The 22,990-nt window shown below is 38.2% G+C and overlaps 3 protein-coding genes across 9 annotated transcripts; all 3 read right to left on the reverse strand.

The window, feature by feature from the left end:
- Positions 1-3,605: 3,605 nt before the first annotated feature.
- Positions 3,606-6,974, reverse strand: LOC131161492 (uncharacterized). Its single transcript, XM_058117293.1, has 2 exons — positions 4,527-6,974; positions 3,606-4,414 (listed from the first exon to the last, which is right to left on the reverse strand). Exons 1-2 carry the CDS (start codon positions 4,809-4,811, stop codon positions 4,004-4,006), a joined length of 696 nt encoding a protein of 231 aa, XP_057973276.1. The 5' UTR covers positions 4,812-6,974; the 3' UTR covers positions 3,606-4,003.
- LOC131162633 (serine/threonine-protein phosphatase 7 long form homolog) lies at positions 4,827-5,697 on the reverse strand. Its single transcript, XM_058119242.1, has 2 exons — positions 5,347-5,697; positions 4,827-4,946 (listed from the first exon to the last, which is right to left on the reverse strand). Exons 1-2 carry the CDS (start codon positions 5,695-5,697, stop codon positions 4,827-4,829), a joined length of 471 nt encoding a protein of 156 aa, XP_057975225.1.
- Positions 6,975-13,118: 6,144 nt separating the features above from the next.
- LOC131161493 (uncharacterized) lies at positions 13,119-22,369 on the reverse strand. Of its 7 annotated transcripts, none has more exons than XR_009138485.1 (9): positions 22,209-22,324; positions 22,040-22,130; positions 21,642-21,884; positions 21,411-21,441; positions 20,427-21,182; positions 14,685-18,290; positions 14,486-14,573; positions 13,972-14,391; positions 13,119-13,887 (listed from the first exon to the last, which is right to left on the reverse strand). XR_009138485.1 is itself a non-coding variant. In XM_058117294.1 (8 exons), exons 7-8 carry the CDS (start codon positions 14,254-14,256, stop codon positions 13,297-13,299), a joined length of 876 nt encoding a protein of 291 aa, XP_057973277.1. In that variant the 5' UTR covers positions 14,257-14,391; positions 14,486-14,573; positions 14,685-15,559; positions 21,411-21,441; positions 21,642-21,884; positions 22,040-22,130; positions 22,209-22,369; the 3' UTR covers positions 13,119-13,296. The 7 variants fall into 7 exon arrangements, 2 of the variants coding, with proteins under 2 accessions (XP_057973277.1, XP_057973278.1); XR_009138486.1 differs by having other exon boundaries at positions 20,427-21,221; XR_009138484.1 differs by lacking the exon at positions 20,427-21,182 and having other exon boundaries at positions 22,209-22,369.
- Positions 22,370-22,990: the final 621 nt, after the last annotated feature.

Consider the following 22,990-nt stretch of genomic DNA (forward strand, 5'->3'; position numbering starts at 1 on the left):
GACATGGCATTAAATTTTTTTCTTTTAACTTTTGTTTCCACATATTTTAAAAAACATACCATCTTTATTTTATCATAACATAAATCAAAATTTGTAAATATTAGAGAGGCTAGTACGTTTATTGATTTTGGTTAATTTCGACTATTTAACATTATCATCCTACATTTTCAAAATATAAATATATATTGCATACAAAATTAACTGAAATAATGTGAATGAAATGGTTTGCAATTTTCAACTATTGTATTATGTTATTATTATATGATAATATTATTATTTTTATTTTTCTTGATTCATATTATGTTATAAGAGAGCATAAAAATCCAATGAAATTCAGGCATGAGAAACAACATGCCTTTTATTCTAACTTAATGAAAACATGTATTCAGACATAAAATTGTTACTGTATCTTAAAAATACAAACAAAAAAATTTCAACACTCTAAACAAAAAAATTTCATGTATGTTTTTGTTTAAACAGTATCATAAAAAATAAAATTCAAATACAAAAAAAAAACTCTAACCTTAAAGAAAAGCGTTTCCGAATGAAGTTTTTAGCACTCTAAACTCAATCAATTCTGATTATCAAACAAACTTTCGATCAGATAAATTAATTTCAAAATTTATGAACAATGAAACATTCATAATATGTCTTACCCCATCTCGAGTTTATATATGCACGCCCTAATGGTTAGAACCCCTCTCATCGCAACGGTAACCTGCATAACACGTCCGGCCTGTCTCCTTCAACAATAACCTGCAGCTCTGCTTCTCCCCGTCTCTTTGCAAAGGTACCACTCTCTATTCGTGAAGACAATGGAAGGAGAAACAACTAAGTAATGGCTGAAGCAAATTTCACTGGTTCATCCAGCAAGATTTGCCACGCGTCGATAGTCGGGTGGATGGGCATTTCAAATCCGAGACAAATTTCGCTGGTTCAACCAGTGAGATTTGCCACGCGTCAACACGAGACCCGTCTCTCAAAAGTAAATCTCGCTACTTCGAGTAGCGAGATTATGTCAGAGTCATTCTGGGAAATACTTCCCAGAATAAGGTATTATTTAATATATTTTTAAAAAAAAAAAAGTTAAAATGGGAAAAAACACCTAACCTTAAACTTGGGCGTTTCTGAACGAAGCCTTCAAACAGTGAACAGCACACTAAACTCTTTAATTAATCAAACGAACTCTTCAATCAAATAAATTAATTTCAAATTTATGAACAGCGTAAAAAATACATTTGTGTCTTACCCCATCTCCTTGAGTTTAAATAGCTTCTTCTCGACAGTTAGGTAGCCTCTCGTCGCAACGGTCACCTGCGCAACACGTCCAGCTCTCTGCCTCAACAATGGTAACCTACTCTGCTCTAATCCTCCCCATCTCTATGCAAAGCCTGCGTACTCACTCTCTGTTCGCAAAGACAATGGAAGCAAATCTCACTGAACGAACAAGCGAGATTTACCATGCGTCTAACGCCGATTGGATGGGCATTAAGTATCCAAACAAATCTCGCTAGACGAACCAGTAAGATTTGCCACGCGTCGAACGCGGGCTAGATGGGCATTAAGTATCTGAAGCAAATCTCACTGGATGAACTAACAAGATTTGCCACACATCCACACCAGCATTCTTTATGAAAAGTAAATCTCACTACTCAATAAATCTCATTACTTGGAGTAACGAGATTTACCACACGTCCACACCAACATCGTTTATAAAAAATAAATCTCGCTACTTGGACTAGCGAGATTACGTGAAAGTCATTTTGAAAAATTCTTCTCAGAATGGGGTATTATTTAATATATTTTTTAAAAAAAAGTTAAATCGAGAAAAAACTCCATGTGAAAGGGAGGTGTGATCTGTTTTGAATGCATGATCCATGAGTTTATTCCCGTTTTATTATTAAAAAGAAATAAAATATTAAATAATACTCTTATTAGGAAAAAATTTTTCAAACTAATGCTCACGTAATTTTGCAGCACCAAGCTGCGAGATTTAAAAGTCCAGCGAGTGAGAAGTTGACGTGTGGCATGGTTGCAGAGAAAATCTCGCAGCATGCAGCTGCGAGATTTAAAGGCTCAGCCCAACAGGGTGGTAACGCATGGCACTGAGTAAATCTCGCAGGTTATTCCAGCGAGATTTACCGGCTGTGTTAGCAAAATTTAAATTTAAAAATATATTATTATGATATTAAAAAGTACTTATTTGTATTTTATTATGGAAGTATTTGTATACATTCAATTATAAGAAAAGTAATTATCCAATAATTAATTATTGCCAAATGCAACCTGATCAATAAAATAAAAAAAAAATCCTCATATAAAAGAAATTATTGATTATAAACAAGTATTTTGTCATAAAAATTTGGATAAAATCCAAAAAAAAAATTCAAAATATGACTCTAACCCCTGAATTTTCAAAAAAATACTAAAAAATTTCTTATAATTTAATTTTATTGATGAATGAATATTTTGTTAGTCAACTATTGATTGCATGTGGAATAACAAAATTTGTCCTTAATAGAATGATATTTTAAAATGACATTAATTTAGTGAAAATTATATATAAAATTAATATAATGATTAAAGTCAAATAAGTGGATTAGGGACTGAACAAAAATTTCAAATTGACTACTTTGATGCTTTGGGTCAACTAATTATATAAGTATGACAAAATAATTTGTATTATTTGAAAACTTTTTAAAAATATAATTGGAAAAAATAAAATTTGTCAATAAGTTATAAAAATGCCTAATAATTATAATACTGCAAAATGTTTATTGGATGTAATATTTAAAATTAACAGTTAAACACATTAAAAAATAAATAAAATATAATTTAGTATTTTTAGAGTCGAGTAATGTATCAAATATGGTATTAAAAAAATGTAAACTAAAATTTCACTGACTTTACCAAAGTTTCTATGTTATTAATGGTCTTCAATAAGACTAAAAATAAGGACCAATCAACTAATGCAAACTAATTTATTCATAATGACAAACTATTATCGTAAAATTGAAGTATTAATCAAAAGAACGTGATATTTACAAACATTTTAAAAAAAGAAATTAGAAGATATTGATAGATAATCACGAATCTAATTTTACTTTCTAAATTGGCCATAGTTAAATAAAAATGAAAAAAATTTATTTCGATTTATGGGTAAAATCCTTAAAAATCATACTTTACTCTATCTCTTACTACTATTATTTTCAAAATATTTTTTTATATATTATTTGTCATAAACTTATAAAAAGATCACATTATTATTTGTTTTATATTGTCGAGATAAATTAAAACAGAATTTATAATTAGTGTACAAACCAATCAACAAGTAGTAATTAAGTGATCTAAATACACTTAGCAAAATAATAGGATGGTACCAATTCTATGAAATTAAAGTGATTATTATGACCTCCAGCAATCTCAGACACTTGTAGATGTTGTTATACCAATCAAACTTAAAATAACAAAAATTTGTTATCCATTGTCATTTTGGGTGAAGTTTTCTGCACTTTACATATTGCAACATATATATAACTGTTATGTGTCAATTTTTACATTTGGCAGTATTTAATTCTTTGGAGCAAAGGTTGAATCTTTCCCTGTTTAGTTAAATAAAAGTTATTTTATTCATCTCAATTTAATTTGAAAAATTATATAAATAAACTTCAAGAGTATGAAGTGTGCACAAGACACATGACTATACAAATGAAATGAAAATAATCAAATATTATACAAGTAAAATGAAAATAATCAATGATATATACAAAAGAAATAAAAATAATCAATACTATACAAATGAAATCAAAATAATCAATAATATACATACAAATGAAATGCAATGAAAATAATGCTAAACTACTCTGTGCCGCAGCGAGGTTGTCTCTAGGGTCGTGGTGGCTCCCGTCTACGTCTGCCCTCTCCCTGCTAGTCATCTGCATCAGGTATCCTGTTCCGTCATCCTGGATGTGAATCATTTCCGCCAAGAGGTACTGCATAATCATCATTCATGCGGAGTGCACGTGGTGAGAACTGATATGATGTCTCGAGACGAGAACGAGGCGGCATAGCGGGTGCATCGACCTCCTCCCCATTGAAAAGATCGTCCAATAAAAATGACATCGATTGGGTAGCAGCAGATTAGATGAGACGTCAGTTGGTCTACTCGACGGTCCAGCAATATCAGCTGCAGTAGAAGGCGCATACGGTGCTGACGAGCCAAACACGCACTCTGCCTGTACAAGAAGATGGGAGTCACTGGACGACTAAAGGAGGCATGTCCTCGTACTATAGCTGGTCGACCTCGTGCTGGTACATCAGGTCGACCTCCTCGTGTTGGGATCCGTCGACCGTCTTTGTGGATAAGGTCCAATGCAGCACTCATCAATCGGTGGATCGCAGGATCGGATGAGATCTGGTATGCCTCAATGATTATGTTAGCTTACAAGATACGAAAATATTTGATTAACGCATGCAAATCGTAACGTATACATAACAAAATGAATTATGGGTTAAAGTCTTCTTACGAGTCTCAAATATACAGCAGTGGTCCTGTTGACGAAGCGGCGTGTGTTAGGCCTATACAAAGTGAAATATGGATCATCTGGACGCATCAGACCGTCCTCCGCCACTTCTGGTACGATGTAGTCTTGCCGATGCTCCCACACGATGACGAATATCGCGTGCGTAATCAACCAGTATGTGACCCCTCGACCGTGCCCATCCATGTCGTGGAGGACATTCCCAACTATATCTACCCCCGATGTCAGAAATCGATTGGAAATGCCCCGTCGATACCCGAACTGTCGCATGACTCGATCGAGAAGTTACCACTCAATAATATGAAAGCATATGAGTGGCACTCGGGCTACCCAAAGGTCACTCTCGTCTGCATAGTCAGGCGGCAAGTTGGCTAGAATCTCAACCGTGTAAGGCATCCATAGAAACTACACTTAGACATAAACAAAAGTTAAGCGAACTATAAATAACTGAAAGAAAGAAAGAATACCATGTGCTATACTTTAATTGGTTTATACCTCATGCTCCCGGTGCATGTTCAACTCGAACCTGTACCAGGGCAATGTGTGAAGCGCAATCATCGGTGCCCTCAAGTCATCTCTCCGTCTGTATAAAATGAAACGTAAGTTTCCGAATGTAACGACTAGTATGTACTACAAATTAGTAATCGTAGTACTTATAGAGTGAATGAGAAGGGATAGATGATGTTGGTACTAACCGGTATGTGAGTGGGAGTGGATCAATCGGACGACCGTCCTGACCCCTTTGAATCTGTAGGAAACCTCGCCGCGTAGGCACAAAGGAAGGAAATCTCTCCTAGGCCCAAACCTGGAGTAGGCGAAGGGGGCCCGCAATCTGTGTCTTTGAGTGATGAGCAGCGCAACACATCTCCCTGTACAGCCACGCCAAAGTAGCGGACCCCAAACTGTACGAGTGACACACTCCGAAGTCCTCAAGGAGTGAAAGGAACATCAGATGTGCATAACTGCCTGAAACATCAGAAAATATCACCCCACATATCAAACGCAACAAGTGGGCTCGTGCGTGACGGGCTATCGTCCGTGCATCTACATCTGCCGGGAGCTGACGAAACGCATCCCCCTCGAGGAACCGCATACGGATGCGTACACCAATCAACTCACTGTCAGGTGGAACAACCCCTAACAAACGCTCGCACATAGTACGCAGGGTGACTCATCTCTGACGGTCTGTAGGTCCCTCCACTGGTCCGGCAGTGTGACCAGTCATGGCTCGCCCATCAATCGGCAACTCGAACAAAACAGCAACTTCCTATAGTGTGACGGTTGCCTCGCCATGAGGTAGGTGAAACATGTGCATCTAGGATCTCCATCGCTCCGTTAAAACTGTGATGAGATGCCAATCGAGCTGGATATGGGCAATTCGATAAATGTCATAAAACCCTGCATCGCGTATCAGGCAGATGATATGGGGGTCTACCTCCAACCAACGCTCCGCAAACTGCGTGCCCCCTCGGTAAAACAAGGGGTCGGCGTGCCCATCAGTCCACGCTCAGCTGGCCTTGTGATCATCGCCCATCATCAATACGCTCGGATTAGACGGCCCTAAATCAATCCTGTAAAATGCATCATTGCATTAGAATAAGTATATACAAAAGAAGAAGGGTCTAAATGAGTCCCAAACTCCCTACGAAATCAATGCGACGATCCAACTGCATCCCCGAGTTGGGTCCTTCTCGGACATCTTGTGCAATTATATCCTTCTTGATGACATATATTACACGTGCTCCTCTTCCTGCCTTCCCTTACGTCCATCTCATTGTGTATACGGGAGCTCCTAGGACAACCTTTATGTCGAGCATATGCTGGATTTGCCTGTAGAGTCGGCAATAAGGATGCTGGTCAGTACGCTTCGTGCATAATCGGATGAAAATCCGCCGCATATGTGGCATAGTGTTCAACGGTGCTCCAACATGACTCAACGTACTGCATAACATTCAGTCGTGTCTCCGCACATGCAGCGAGAAGGTGGGAGCATGGAAAGTGTAACCCTTGCCACTTCCCACACAAGCATTTGTGCATATCCTGAATGCGCAGAGTTTGCACGTTGTTTCCTTTATGAGGTCCCAACTGTGCAGTTGTGATGCTAAAAGTACCCCTAGACCGGTTAAACGTCGTCACGCGATGTCCGGTCACCTTCAACTTCCTTCTTTCCATCGCTAACAATATATGAGTGAATGCATTTGCTCCCGATATTGTGTTACGAGCAGCCTCTCGTCGGCTGTTGAAATAATGTGCAAGCGATAAAATGTCAATTGCACAAGGGCAGTGATTGGGAGACTACGAGCGCCCTTCAGGATGGCTTTGAAACATTCGACAAGGTTAGTCGTCATGTTCTCATACCTTCTGCCACCGTTGTGGCACTGAGTCCACATATGAGGAGGGTTCTGATCGAAAAATGTCTTCGCGGGTTCCCCACCCTCATCGAATATCCTCTTCATCCACATGTTAAACTTTCTTATCTGATGCTTCCTTCCCGCTTACTCAGTCATACGCTTAAGATTGACACTGTGCACTTACGTGCTAAAGCTGCTGATCACATGTCGAAGGTAGAATTGGTAGTGGGCACGTGGTGGTTGCCAATCGGGATTGCGATGCATTGCAGCGAGGATCCCTGGATGCCTATCTGATATAAGGCAAATGTCATCCTTGTCGATAATGGAACGAAGACAACACAGAAACCAATTCCATGTGTCCAAACTTTCCTCTTGCACAATAACGAATGTAAGGGAAAATATTTGCCTATTTGCATCTGGACACATCGCAATAAGAAATTTTTCCTTGTACTTACCGTAAGTGTGTCTCATCTACACATAACAGGAGGATAGTGGGAAAAACCCTGAATAGATGTTACGAACACCCAAAATATTGATACAAATGTTGCGGTCTAATCGCTACCTAGTATAAGAGTCCACCTCCACTTGACAACAGTACCAGGATTATACACGCACATTGCTTCCATCTACCTAGGCAAAATCTGATAAGACATCTCCCAATCGCCGAATACTTAGACAATTGCTTTCTATTTGTCCAACCAAACATTCTTATATGAAATGGAATAGCCGAAACGACGATCTATGAACTCTTTCAATGTAGCGATTAATGTCGACACATCATCCCTTATCATATTCACGATCTCCCTAACAATGAGGGACGACGTGATTTGGTTATGGTCCTACGAGAAAAGTTCGTTCAAACATGTGTGCGGACCACCATATTGAGTGATTTCGAAAAATCGGTGTTTCTAACGATACATTGCACGCACTCTCCTATTGCAATCAGAGTTCTTACACCTAACCCATAACAATGGAGTCGATTGCACGACATGAAAGTCATGGTACGTTTAAGCGTGGTATGTTGGCATAGCCGCTATCAACTGATCTTTCGACCCGAATAGCATCCATTTACTCAGCTCTGACAATTCATCCCAACAAGTTACCCGTATAGGAAGCTCCTCACCACGATAACAAATCTGTAGCATCTACGTCAATTACACCATACATAGGAGGTTCGTCTATGAACTCGGCATTATACATGGCATCATTCGTTTCACGAGAGGGTGGATCAACATCATCGGGGAACTCGTTCGTCCATTCACCAATATCCTACTTGTATGTGTCTTCTTGTAAATGAACATCATTCGTGATGTTCATCCTCTCGTTTAACGCGTTGTTCGCCATTGCGAACAACGATCCTGGTCGTTCTACTGGAAATTCTTTGCAAACACCATGATCATCCATGTCAATAATAGGTCCTTCGTACGTGTGCGGCTCGAACGACAGTCTCGGATATTCGTTCATATTCACAACAGGCATCCCACCAACATCTGTACTCATGTATGAATCTGCATCTTCTTCTTCCACTTCAACCACATGCTCAATAGACATTCCCGTCTGCCCATCCGCGGTGACACCCATGTAAGGAATGTTTTCAACATATAATTGCACAGTCAAATACGTCATCCCTACGTAGTGTACATTTAACACAATGCGCGGACCGTAATCATCAGTTACGGGAATAGCCTCATAGAGGACTATATTATAATGCCCTTGAATCGGGTATCTTGTGGTTACCTGCAATGCATATTGATTTGGATTAATATGCAAATACTTGTATATCTTCGTATACAATTTAGTTAATTTACACCTATGACCAATTCGAATAAGTCGAACTGGCGGAATACTATAACTAACATTGGTTTGTCAAGTTATAATGTGACCCACTATGTACAACAATACCGTCACCGGAGTACTGCTTGAACTTCCTATCATTTAGATCAACGCTCAAGAAAAATAAAAGGCATACGCAAAACAATTGTATGTATAAGTGATATGCTAAGTCAATAGTAATCAAGAATTATTTTCACTACGTTCATGTGCATGCAATCTTCCCTAAATGTTTTACTCGTTACTTCAAAAATATTTTTGCATACGTTTATGACTTTTGTGGGAAAAGTCTTACCGAAATTTCGACATGTCATCTGCAATTTGAACATTTACCCATTTTTACAATGACCGTGAAACGTTTGCAAGCAATGTAATAACATAATTTGAGCATGCGAGAAGCAATAATATCTACCAGCATGCAATTCATATCACTGCATCAGTCATGCAGGAGACATTTAAATTCATATTCGGAAAAGAAAATAAACTTATTCACTTGATAACAACGTATTTTTAATACTTATAATAAAAGTGACTGTCCTAATACTACTTGTATAAGAAAATGTTTGACAAAGTAATGGTAATGAAAAAAAAAATCATGTGTTAGAGAATATGAACTACAAAAATTGAAACACTATTTTCTTTTTTACGAACTCTAGCTAACCCTTTGAAGCACAAAACAACGTATTATTCATAGTTTTACCATTATTTAAAAGAGTTTTGTTAATTACATAACTAAAAATGATGACAATGATAATATTTCTTTTACAACATATTTTTTCTAAATAAATGAATTAGTTGATTATGAGTTTGGTCAAATACAATAAACTTAAAATGATAAAATCTAAATTTAACTTTACATGGGTTTGTTTGCGATTGAGAAATAAGAATGAGAGTAGTTGTGAATATTTGTTCATAAAACAAAATACTTATACTTGCTCATTGTTATATATATTTAGTTAAATTAATATACAAAATAGCGGTAATTGTTTATGTTGTGAAGATGAATAAAGAAGTCAACATTGCTAATACAACACCGTCAAGGGACATATGATTCTAATTTACTACAGACGCAAACAACTGCCAACAATTTACCTTTATTTCTCAAAATGTGGTAATGTCTAGTGAATTGTCTCTAATTGTGGAATCATCCTCCTCTTGAAAACTTAACTAGTTGGAACAATAATAATAATATTATTATTATTATTATTAAATAATTAATTAATATTTTTTAATTTTTGGAGTTTGAAGTTAAGTGGGAGTTGAGGTAGGTGCAGCTTAATTAATGTAAAATACAAGTATAGTTGAAATTAATTATTACCTATAGTATTATTAAGTCTTAGAGCTTAAGACTGTTTGGTCGGTCCATCCTATTATAATTATTAATTAAGAATAATAATAAAATAAATATATATATATATACATATATATATATATATATATATTCACTTTAAATAACAAAAAATATTACCCCAAAATAATGTTTCAATTTTTTTGTGATCCAAATTTGACTAGTCCCAAAACACATAAATAAATATAAATTAATTAATTAATTAAATATGTTTTAATTTTTGGAGGTTGAAGTTAATTGAGAGTTGAGGTAGGTGCAGCTTAATTAATGTAAAATACAAGTGTAGTTGAAATTAATTTTTGTCTATAGTATTATTAACTCTTAGAACTTAAGACTATTTTTAGTTACACAAAAATATTAATACAATGAGAATGAAAAATACATTTGAGATGAGAAAAATGCATCCAACCTCTACAAAATATATGATCGAGTAGGTTTACATATCTCTAAACCACAACATTCTTATTTTATTACAATAGTTTATTTTTAAAAAAATAAAATCATTTTATGGGGAATCCGAATTTCTCAAAATGTATGTCATGCCAATATACAGTAATTTTAACTTGCAAATATTAGATATACATTTACACCTCCTAATTATTACAAAATATTTTCTTAGTATTATATATATGAGCAATAAATTGAACAGGCAGAACATGAAAAAAAAATATAAAAAAGCAAATAAATTAAAACTAACCTTCATCCAGATGCAGCAATGAATCGAAAAAATTCAAACCAAGCTATGAAATAACTCCAACTCAATACAACAAATTCAAACTCAGTAAGTAAAACAATAAAATTCACGTTTTTGCTAAATAAACAATACCTACCCCACCTTCTCCCTTAAATAGCTTTCCTCGCCTTTGAACGATCACCTACGCCCGAACAGTCACCTGTAAGAGCGAACGGTCACCTGCCTCTCTGCAATCGCCTCTGTTTCTCCCTCTGCAAAAGGTCTTCTGAGCACTCGGGACTGAAATGAACAGATGAAGCAAATCTTGCAGGATAGACCTGCGAGATTCTCCACGTGTCATACGCCGCGCCATTTCAAAGACAAATCTCGCAACTTGGTGCTGCGAGATTTCTACCACGCGTCACATTCCCAAACGCTGGAACTTAAATCTCACAGTTTGGTGCTGCGAAATTTTTTGAGCTCCCTGCCACGCGTTACCTTCCCACTCGCTGGTCGCTTTAAATCTCGCAGCACCAAGCTGCGAGATTTGCTCAGCTCCGTGCCACACGTCATCTTCCTACTCACCCATCAGTTTAAATCTTGCAGCATAAGCTGCGAGAATACATGAGCATTAGTTTGGAAAAATTTTTCTCAATAAGAGTATTATTTAATATTTTATTTCTTTTTAATAATAAAACGGAAAAACAGTCCATGTTCCATCCATCCGTCTCTATTTCTTATCACGATGAGAAATCATGTATGACATTTCTGATTAGGATGAGAAATCAGAGTTTTTTCCCGTTTTATAATTAGAAATAAATAAAATATAAAATAATACTCTGAACAGGAAACTTTTTCCCAAAATAATGCTCACGTAATCTCGCAGCATGAAGCTGCGAGATTTAAACTGATAGCCAATGAGGGGACACGTGGCAGAGTGTAGATGAAATCTCGCAGCTTCATGCTGCGAGATTTAAACTGATGGCCAATGAGAAGGGGACGCGTGGCAGAGTGCAGACAAAATCTCGCAGCTTCATGCTGTGAGATTTAAGCAGGCAGCGTGCGTGGAGGCGAAATATCGCAGCTTCATGCTGCGAGATTTGAGTTAAATTTTATTTTTTAAATTGTAAATATATAAATTTAAACAAAAAGTTTACATAAAAGAAATTATTGATTATGAATAAGTATTTTGTAATAAAAATTTGGATAAAATCCAAAAAAAAATTTCAAAATATGATTCTAACCCCAGAATTTACAAAAAAGACTACAAAATTTCGTATAATTAAATTTTATTGACGAAATGAATATTTTGTTAGTTAAAGTCGGTCTACATGTGGAATAATAAAATTTGCCTTTAATGAAATGATATTTTAAAACTCGTGGATTAGAGACCGAAAAAAAATTTAGAATTGAATGCTTTGATGCTTTGTACCAACTAATTCTTTAAGTATGACAAAAAAAAATTTAGAAGAAATAAATTTTCAATAAGTTATAAAAATGCCTAATAATTATAATGTTGCAAAATGTTTATTGGATGTAATATTTAAAATTAACAATTAAACATTTTGCAAGACAAAGTTAAATTTATTATTTAAATTTTAATTTTAATTTGTAAAAAGGGAATTAACAATTTAAATTTTTAAATTTATTATTTAAATTTAAACTTTGCAAGACAAAGTTAAACATTTTGAAAGATAATAGCAGCATCAATACTTCTTTGTACGTCTTAATTTTTTTGTTTTTACTCTTTTTTATTATAGTTTGACTATCAGCATACTAAACCAAATATTTTGACCCATCCTTTTGGTGTTTGAAAGTAGGATTTGGGTCAAATTGGATTATTATTAGAAAGCTTTTTTGTCTTAGTCACCCATTCATATTTAATTAGAGAATGTAGAGAAAACCATACTAAAGTTTTTGTAATTATACAAATTTAAATTGAAATGCAAAATTAACGATTCTTACATGTTGTAACTACATGCTGTTTGAACTTTAAATTTGGATAGTTAATTAAAGGATAAGTTTAGAAAAATCATGAAATAAACTTTAATTAAGGATATACATACTCTAAAAATTAATATATCACTTAATCAATTATATTTTTTTATTAAAATTAATATACGTAATTAATTAATATACTTTAAGACAAATTGACTAGGAGTTTAATGGAGAGAACATATATTAAGTGCTCCCTAAGATTTTTGGTGCATGTAATATATGGCGGTGAGGGGAAGTTAACGTGTAAATGTTTAGAGTGCTGAAACACGTTTGCATCTGACGACGCACGTAAATGCATGCAAACATACAAATTTTAGCACGAATTTTGTAGTAAAAGACAATTGAATTTAAGGAATTAACTTAACTAGACATGCAAATTTAGACGATACGAATTATGTGTCATTTTTTAGATTTGGCAGTATTGAATTTTTTAGAGATACGAATTATTAAATGATATATACAAAAGAAAGAAAAAAAATAATCAATTATATACAAATGAAATCAAAACAATCAATGATATACATACAAATAAAATGCAATTAAAGTAATGTTAAACTACTCCGTGCCGCAGCGAGGTCGTGGTGGCTGCCGTCTGCGTCTACCCTCTCCCTGCTCGTCAACATCATCAGGTGTCCTGGCCCGTCGTGCTGGATGTGAATCCTCTCCCCCAAGAGGTGCTGCATCATCATCATCAGCCATGCGTAGCGCACGCGGTGAGAAATGATACGATGTCTCGGGACGAGAACGAGGCGGCCTAGGGGGTGCATCGACCTCTACCCCATCGAAAAGATCGTCCAATAATAATGACATGGATGGGGTAGCAGCAGAGTCGGATGGGGCATCAGTCGGTCTGCTCGATGGTCCGACAATATGAGCTGCAGTGGAAGGCGCATAAGGCGCTGACGGGCCAAACAAGTACTCGGCCTGTACGACTGGTAGGAAGGACATGGGAGTCCCTGGACGACTAGAGGAAGCATGTCGTCCTCGTACTGGAGCTGATCGACCTCCTCGTGCTGGTACATCAGGTCGACCTCTTCGTTCTGGGATCCGTCGACCGTTCTCGTGGACGAGGTCCAGTGCAGCACGCATCAATCGGTGGATCGCAGGATCTGACGAGATCTGCTCTGCCTCAATGACTATGTCAGCCTGCAGGATATGAACATATTTTATTAACGCATTCAAATTGGAACGTATATATAATAAAATGAGTTGTGGCATTAATCTTCTTACGAGGCTCAAATATACAGCTGCGGTCCTGTCGACGAAGCGGCGTGTGATAGACCTATACCAAGTGAAGTATGGGTCATCTAGACGCATCGGACTGTGCTCCGCCACTCCTCGTACGATGTAGTCTCGCCGATGCTCCCACGCAGTGACGAATATCGCGTGCGTACTCGACCAGTCTGTGAACCCTTGACCGCGTCCATCCATGCCGTGGAGATCGTTCCCAACAATATCTACCCCCGAAGTCATAAATGGGACGGGAATAACCTGTCGAAACCCGAACTGTCGCATGACTCGATCGGGGAGATACCACTCAATAATATGAAAGCATATGAGTGGCACTCACGCTACCCACAGGTCCCTCCCTTCTACATAGGCAGGCGGCATGTCGGCTAAAATCTCATCCATGTAGGGCATCCATATAAACTGCAGTTAGACAAAACAAAAAGTTATGCGAACTATACACAACTGAAAGAAAGAAAGAAATGCTTTCATGTGCTATATTTTAACTAATTTATACCTCATGCTCCCGGTGCATGTCCAACTCGAACCTGTACCAGGGCAATATGTGAAGCGCAACCATCGATGCCCTCAAGTTGTCCCTCCATCTGTATAAGATGAAATCTAAGTTTCCAAATGCAAGACTACTACATATTACGAATTAGTATTCGTAATAGTTATTGAGTGAATATATAGGGATAGATAAAATAGGTACTAACCGACATGCGAGTGGGAGAGGATCAACCGGACGCCCGTCCTGACCCCTCTCAATCTGCAGGAAACCTCACCGCGTAGGCGCGAATGAAGGAAATCTCTCCCAAGCCCAAACCTGGGGTAAGCGAAGAGGGCCCGCAATCTGTGTCTTCGAGTGGTGTGCGGCGCGACACATCTCCTTGTACAACCATGCCAAAGTGGCAGACCCCCAACTGTACGAGTGACATGCTCCGAAGTCCTCAAGAAGTGGAAGGAACATAAGATGCGCATTACTGGAAACATCCGAGAAGATCACCCCACAAATCAAACGCAACAAGTGGGCTCGTGCGTGGCATGCTATTGTCTGAACATCTGCATGTGCCGGGAGCTCACGAAACGCATCCCCCTCAAGGAACCGCATATGGATGCGTGCACCAACCAACTCGCTGTTAGGCGGAACAACGCCTAACAAACGCTCGCACATAGTACGCAGGGCGAGTCGACCCTAACGGTCTGTAGGTCCCTCCACTGGTCCGACAGTGCGACCAATGACACAACTCGCCCATCAATCGGCAACCCGAACAAAATAGTTACGTCCTGTAATGTGACGGTGGCCTCACCATGAGGTAGGTGGAACGTATGTGTCTCAGATCTCCATCGCTCCACCAATGATGTGACAAGATGCCAATCAAGCTGGATATGAGCAATCCGATAAATGCCATAAAATCTCGCATCGCGTATCACCTGGACAATGCGGGGGTCTGCCTCTAACCAACGCTCGGCAAACTGCGTGCCCCCTCGGCAGCACAAGGGCTCCGCATGCCCCTCAGCCCACGCTCGGCTGGCCCTGTGATGATCGCCCATCGTCAAAACGCTCGGATCGGACGGCCCTGGATCAATCCTGTAAATGCATCGTTGCATCAAAATAGGTATAAATAAAAAAGAACCGGTGTCAAATTGTATAAAACTGCATACGAAATCAACGCGACGGTCCCGCTGCATCGCCCGAGTGGGTCCTTCTCGGACACCTTGTGCGATTATGCCCTTCTTGATGACATATACTGCACGTGCTCCTTTTCTACCTTCCCTAGCGTCCATCTCATTGTGTATACGGGAGCTCCTTGGACGACCTTTATGTCGAGCATACGCTGGATTTACCTGTATAGTCGGCAAAGACGATGCTAGCCACTACGCCTCGTGCATAATCGGCTGAAAATCTGCCGCATATGTCGCATAATGTTCGGCGGTGGTCCAACAAGGCTCAACATACTGCATGGCGTTGAGTCGTGTCTCCGCACATGCAGCGAAAATGTGGGAGCATGGAAAGTATAAGGCTTGCCACTTCTCACACGAGCAGCCGTGCAAATCCTGAATGCACAGCGTTTGCACGTTATTTCCTTTATGAGGTCCCAACTGCGCAGTCGTGATGCTGAAAGTACCTCTAGACCGGTTGAACGTCGTCACGAGATGTCCGGTCGCCTTTAACTTCCTTCTTTCCATCACAAGCAATGTATGAGGAGTTAATGCATTTCCTCCTGATATTGCATTACGAGCAGCCTCACATCAACTATTGAAATAATGTGCAACGCGATAAAATGTCAGTTGCACAAGGGCAGTGATTAGGAGGCTACGAGCGCCCTTAAGGACGGCGTTGAAACATTCGACGAGGTATGTCATCATGTTCCCATACCTTCTGCCCCCGTCGTGGCACTGAGTCCACATATGAGGAGCGATTTGATCGAAGAACATCTTTGCGGGTTCCCCACCCTCATTGAAGATCTTCTCCATCCACATGTTAAACTTTCTGACATGATGCTCCCTTCCCGCCCGCTCAGCCATTCGCTTCAGATTGACACTGTGCACTTTCGTGCTGAAGTTGCTTACAACGTGTCGAAGGCAGAATCGGTGGTGTGCACGCGGTGGCTACCAATCGGGATTGTGAGACACTGCAGCGATGAACCCTGGATGCCTATCTGATATAAGGCAAATGTCGTCCCTATCGGTAATGGAACAAGGACAACATAGAAACCAATTCCATGTGTCCAAACTTTCCTCTTGCACAATAGCGAATGCAAGGAGAAATATTTGCCTATTTGCATCCGGGCACGTCGCAATAAGGAGTTTTCCCTTGTACTTACCGTACAAGTGTGTCCCATCTATACATATCACAGGAGGACAGTGGGGAAAACCCTGAATAGATGCTGCGAACGCCCAAAAGACTGATACAAATGTAACGGTCTGATCGCTACCTGGTATAGGGTTCCACCTCCACTTTACGACAGTACCAGGATTATAAGTACACATTGCTTCAATCCACCTAGGCAACGTCTGATAAGACTTCTCCCAATCGCCGAATAATTGGGCAATTGCCTTCTGTTTGCCTAACTAAATTTTCTTATATAAGATGGAATAGCCGAAACGACGATCTATGAATTCTTTCAATGTAGCGATTAAGGTCGACGCATCACCCCTTATCATATGCACAACCTCACTAGCAATAAGGGACGACGTGATTTGGCTATGGTCTTGCGAGAGGAGTTCATTCAAGCATGTGTGCGGACAACCATATTGAGTGATTTCGAAGAATCGATGTTTCTGACGATACATCGCACGCAGTCTCCAACTACATTCAAAGTTCTTACACCTAACAACCCATAATAGTGGGGTCGACTGCAGGACGTAGAAGTCATGGTGCGTTCGAGCGTGGTATATTCGCACAACAGCTATCAATTGATCTTTCGACCCAAATAGCATCCCTTGACTCAGTTCTGATGATTCATCCCAACGAGTTACCCGTATAGGAAGCTCGTCACCATGGGACAAATTTGCAGCCTCTACGTCAATTACACCATACATAGGAGGTTCGTCCATGAAATCTGTCGTATCCGTGCCATCGTTCGATTAACGGGGGGTGGGTCGACATCATCGGGGAACTCGTTCGTCCCTTCACCAATTTCCTCCTCGTACGTGTCATCTTGTAAATGAACATCGTTCGTGATGTTCATCCCCACGTCCAACACGTTGTTCGCTATTGCGAACAACGATCCTGGTTGTTCTGCTGAAACATCTTCGCAAACACCATGATAATTCGTATGGATAGTAGTTCCTTCATACGTTTGTGCCTCGAATGACGATCGTGGACATTCGTTCATATCCACAACAGGCATCCCACCAACATCTGCATCTTCCTCCGCTTCAACCACGTGCTCAATAGACGTTCCCGGCTGCCCATGTGCGGCGACACCCATCCGAGGAATGAGTTCAACACACAGTTGCACAGTCAAATATGTCGTCCCTACACAGTGTGCATCCAACACCATGCGCAAACCGTAATCACTAGTTACGAGAACAACCTCATAGAAGATTGTATCATGATGCCCCTTAATCGGGTATCTTGCGGTTAGCCGCAATTCATTTTGATTTGGATCAATTTGCAAATACTTGTATATCTTCGTATGCAATTTAGTTAATTTACACCTATGACCAATTATAATAGGTTGAACTGGCGGAATACTATAACTAACACCGGTTTGGCCGGTTATAATGTTACCCCCCATGTACAACAATACCGGAATCGGAATACTGCTTGAACTTCCTGCCATCTAGATTGACGCCCGGTAAATATAAAAGACCTACGCAAAACAATAATTTTATGTATAAGTCATATGCTAAGTGAATAGTGAACAAGAATTATTTTCAATACATTAATGTGCACATTATATTCTCTAAACGTTTCACTTGTCACTTTGAAAATATTCTTGCATGCAATTCTGACTTCTCTACAAAATGTCGTATCGAAATTTAGGCAGCATGCCAAGTGTAATTTGAACATTGACCAATTTTTACAATGGCCCTTAAAGATTTGCAGACAATATAATAATATAGTTGAAGCATGCGAGAACCTATGATATTTACCAGCATGCAATTCACATCACTACATCAGCCATGCAGGAGGCATTTAAATTCGCGCTTAGAAAACAAATACTTTTAGATATAACATATAATATCTTTGAAATTTTTTTGTAACCAAGCCTTCAATTAATGCGTGTGTCACAAATATTTATTTAATATTTCATAAAAAGTAAAAGACATTTTATATTTTATATTATATAATAAAATTAATTTTATATATATGTATGTATATACATATCTCAAATATAGATTCAAAAGCTTAAGCAACATCATGTGCCATTGAGTGTATACTAAACAATTAACTTATAATTCCTTCAACTTATATGCGTGCTCCTTTTCATATTCACATTGCTTCCAAACATTAATAAAAAATTATTTTTAATATATCATTTATCTCTAATGAACTCATCTTGTCACTAATTTAGAAAGTTATTTTTTATACATAAGAAAGAAAATGAGATTCATTATCTCCCAAAGGCAACTAGTTAACCACATACCTTTTGTCATTTATATAGTTTGTATTATCAAATTCCAAACACAAACAAATCATAGTCATGTGTAGTAGATTGGATTGTACTCTAACAAAAAAATTTGTATGATTTTGGCATGGAGCACACTCAATATGAGTATAAAAGACTAATGTTGAACAAGTTAAATTAACTTAAATATAACCCTTTAACTTTATTATTAAGCATTTATAGATCAACAAACTACAACTTATTTGTTACTATAAGATAATTATACAATAGAAAATTTTATAATACTTTTGAAATCCCGAGGAAGATCAATGAAATTTTTATAAATTTTAAAAAAACTTCACTAAAGTGCAAATGGCTTGATTTCAATATATAGTTTTTGAATTCCAAATTTGGAGGGCTTCTCATTGGGATGTAAAATTTATATTTTGGAAGATTGAAATTAAATTAGAGAAGTAGTAAGAAGATAGTCAATGATATTTTGACTTGTTTTGACCAAAATTTTAACTTATGTATATTCATAGTGGATCATAAGACTCCCATTTCTTATTCACATTCCTATTTTCATATACATTTTCATTTGTCATGTTATTAAAATAAATATAGAAGTGGGTAAAAAATGGTTTAAGTTTTAATCATAACAAGAAAATGGTGTCATTTCAACCTCAATAACATGACATGAGGATGCAAAGCTCTCAATCCCGGACTAGTTAGGGTTTGTTTAGGTTAATGACTCTATTAGAAATACATATATTTTTTCATTATACTTTCTCCATACAGTTAAGAACCAAAAATTATTCAAATATGATTCATTTTTATTTTAAATTATATGTAATAAAAAATAATTTTCTTCCTTTTTTTTTTTTTCTCTTTTTAACTATATGCCATTTATTAAACCCTAACAAACCCTCAACTATAGGTTTTAGGCTCCCAACTCGACCAGTCTTCTTTAAGCATGGTTTCATTCACATGAAATATATCATAATCTAATTTCCTGAGTTAAATACAGATTTGTCACTAAAACTATTTTAAAATAAGTTACTTTAATCATTTGTTACGAATTAGGAAGAACTTGTAATACCCATTAGAAATGGCATTGTGCATTCCAAAATAACCTTATCAAAGTGAGTTAAGACCCACAAACAACACAAAAAATACAAACAAACAAATGTCCTAAACACTATTTCTTCTTTGATATTAATGAATATGTAAATTTAAAATATTGAAGATATAATTTGAAGCATAAATATTTGATCAATATACTTTTTTTTTATTTCAAATTTTCAGATTATATTGTTAAAAAATTAAATGATTATGCAGAGTATATACAAATACTATTAAAGATAAACTATAATGACATTATTAATTAAAAAAACTAACCTTCCTCTAGATGCAGCAACGAACCCTAATACTCGGAACGCGGCGTGTGATATCAAACCAACTCAAAACATAAACAATTATCTCATATAAATCTCAGTAAGTTAAATAAAATATTCACGTTATTTTTCTAAATATTAAATAACATACCCCATCTTCGGCTCTTAAATAACCTCGCCTCGCCTTCACCCGAGCTCGAACGGTCACCTGCACCTCGAACGGTCACCTGCCAACGCAACGGTCGTCTGCAAGCTCGAAGGAAGGTCTGCAACTTTTCTTCTCTTCTCCTCTGCACGATTGTGTTCTGAGAAGGCTCAGGGAGGAATTCAGCCCGCAAAACAAATCTCACAGGTTGGACCTGCGAGATTTACCACGTGGCACGATCGCCTGTAATCTCGCAGCCACGCGTCGCCTCTCCGTTCGATCGCTTCTTAAATCTCGCAGGTTGGACCTGCGAGATTCACCATGTGGCACGATCGCCCGTAATCTCGCAGCCACGCGTCGCCTATCCGTTCGATCGTTTCTTAAATCTCGCAGGTTGGACTTGCGAGATTCACCACGTGTCACGATCGCTCGTAATCTCGCAGCCACGCGTCGTCTCTCCGTTCGATGGCTTCTCAAATCTCGCAGCTTGGACCTACGAGATTTCTTCACCCGTCGCCACACGTCACGTTACCCCTATTTCTTTTTTTGCCACGCGTCGATAACAGAGTGGCCAATGGTAGAGTGGCCATCAGTTTAAATCTCGCAGCATAAAAGCTGCGAGATTACGTGAGCATTATTTTGGGAAAAAATTTCCTGTTCCGAGTATTATTTTATATTTTATTTATTTTTAATTATAAAACGGGTAAAAACTCTGAGAAATCATATATGACCATGGTCGTTCTACATGCAGTGGGATTTTAACATTAACTCCCCGTTCATTTTCCTTTTATCCAAACACAATCATGATATAAAATATATATGGAAGGGTAGAGAAAAACTTACATGCGTTGAGGGCGCGCATGGTTGACTAGCTCTGCAGATCCACAATAAAAATTAGCTAGCTTGATTAGATAGATCAAGATGAACAATAATTATTGAGAGAGCGAGAGAGAAGGCTGAGAGAGATCGATCAAGGCTGACACTAACGTTTCGATTCAAAAAAAAAAAAAAAACCAAGAGAAATATCGAGGCTGGGAGAAGGAGCGTTGAAGAATTCCGATGAGAAGCTTTTACCTCTTTTGCATATTGATAGCACCAACATTTCCTATTCCTCCCAGACCAACTTTGCGTCAACGATTTAGGTCCAGCGAAACGATCAACTGATATGTATCATAGGGAATAAACTCGATCTACAGTGGATGGATCTCCGGTTTCGGAATCTCAGAGGAAGAGAACTCTTCACAGTCACGGCTATATGCCAGATTGAGATTGTTCCTTGGCTGCAAGATGCGTTGAATCTTCAAATCATTTGTTCAGCTGCGACAGGAAAGAAATTTTAAAGAAAGTTGTCTGGGATAATAACATAAAATATAGGAATGTCACACTGCTCGGAGACAAAGGAAGAAGAAGCTAGCAGGTATCTGATCAGAGACTCGACGGAAACAACTAATTAAGGGAGGGCGAAGACACACCTTTGTTGATTAATTTCAGATTCGACAAATACTGGGAAGAATGCCAGAGATTAAGCAAGTTCTGGGTAAAGCCTCCACTGGCTCGATCGATCTGCAGATCCACAAGAAAATTTAGCTCGATTTTGAAAATTAAAAGCAGATATATTGGTCAAGATCAACACAAATTTACCGTGTGCCCGTGTGTTTGAGAGAGAGAGAGAGAGAGAGAGATGGAGAAGGCTGAGAGAGATGGATGCTCTGAGAGGAGCGTTGAAAGAAAGTAGATGGCAGGCGAGTATGGAGTACAGAGTTGCGAGAAGATAACAGAAGCTTAAATGGATCGGTCGGATCGTTGAAGGATTCTGATGCGACGTAAAAGAAATAAAGTAGAGGGCCCAGCCTCCAAGAAATTACTGGCAAACGGCATGCGCATGCGCCGATGCCCCTGTCCGTGCATCCCCAATTTTAGAAATAAGAGTTCAAAAAATCAAAACATAATTAAGCTCAAAATAAATTTTTTTATTCTATAAAATAAATTTTTTTATTTTTTTATTTTTTATTTTTTGATTACATAGGAACTCCAGCCACTAACAAATCCTTTGAACTCCCTGGTGCTACACCAAACCTACGGATCAACGTCTCCCCCTAGGTCTCGCTGATTAGGTAAAGTTTGGAATGCGGACACGACTTCCGTGCATCAGTTGGACGTTCGGCTAACTCAACTCCCAAGACACATCTCCATTACCATCCACGATCCCCATTGGCTCACAGAAAACTCTCACCATCCACGGTCTCCGTTGGCTCACAGAGAACTCTCACCATCTACGGTCCCCACTGACTCACAGAGCGAATTCTCATCATCCATGGTCCTAACAATAATTGCTCCACATTGGGGAGAGAGAGAGAGAGCCTTGTTTTCTTGTCCCTTTCGACCCTCCCAATTAGTGAAATAAAAGAAGAAGAAAAAACTAT

Source organism: Malania oleifera, chromosome 8, assembly GCF_029873635.1.
Source record: "Malania oleifera isolate guangnan ecotype guangnan chromosome 8, ASM2987363v1, whole genome shotgun sequence".
NCBI classification, from domain to species: Eukaryota; Viridiplantae; Streptophyta; class Magnoliopsida; order Santalales; family Ximeniaceae; genus Malania; species Malania oleifera.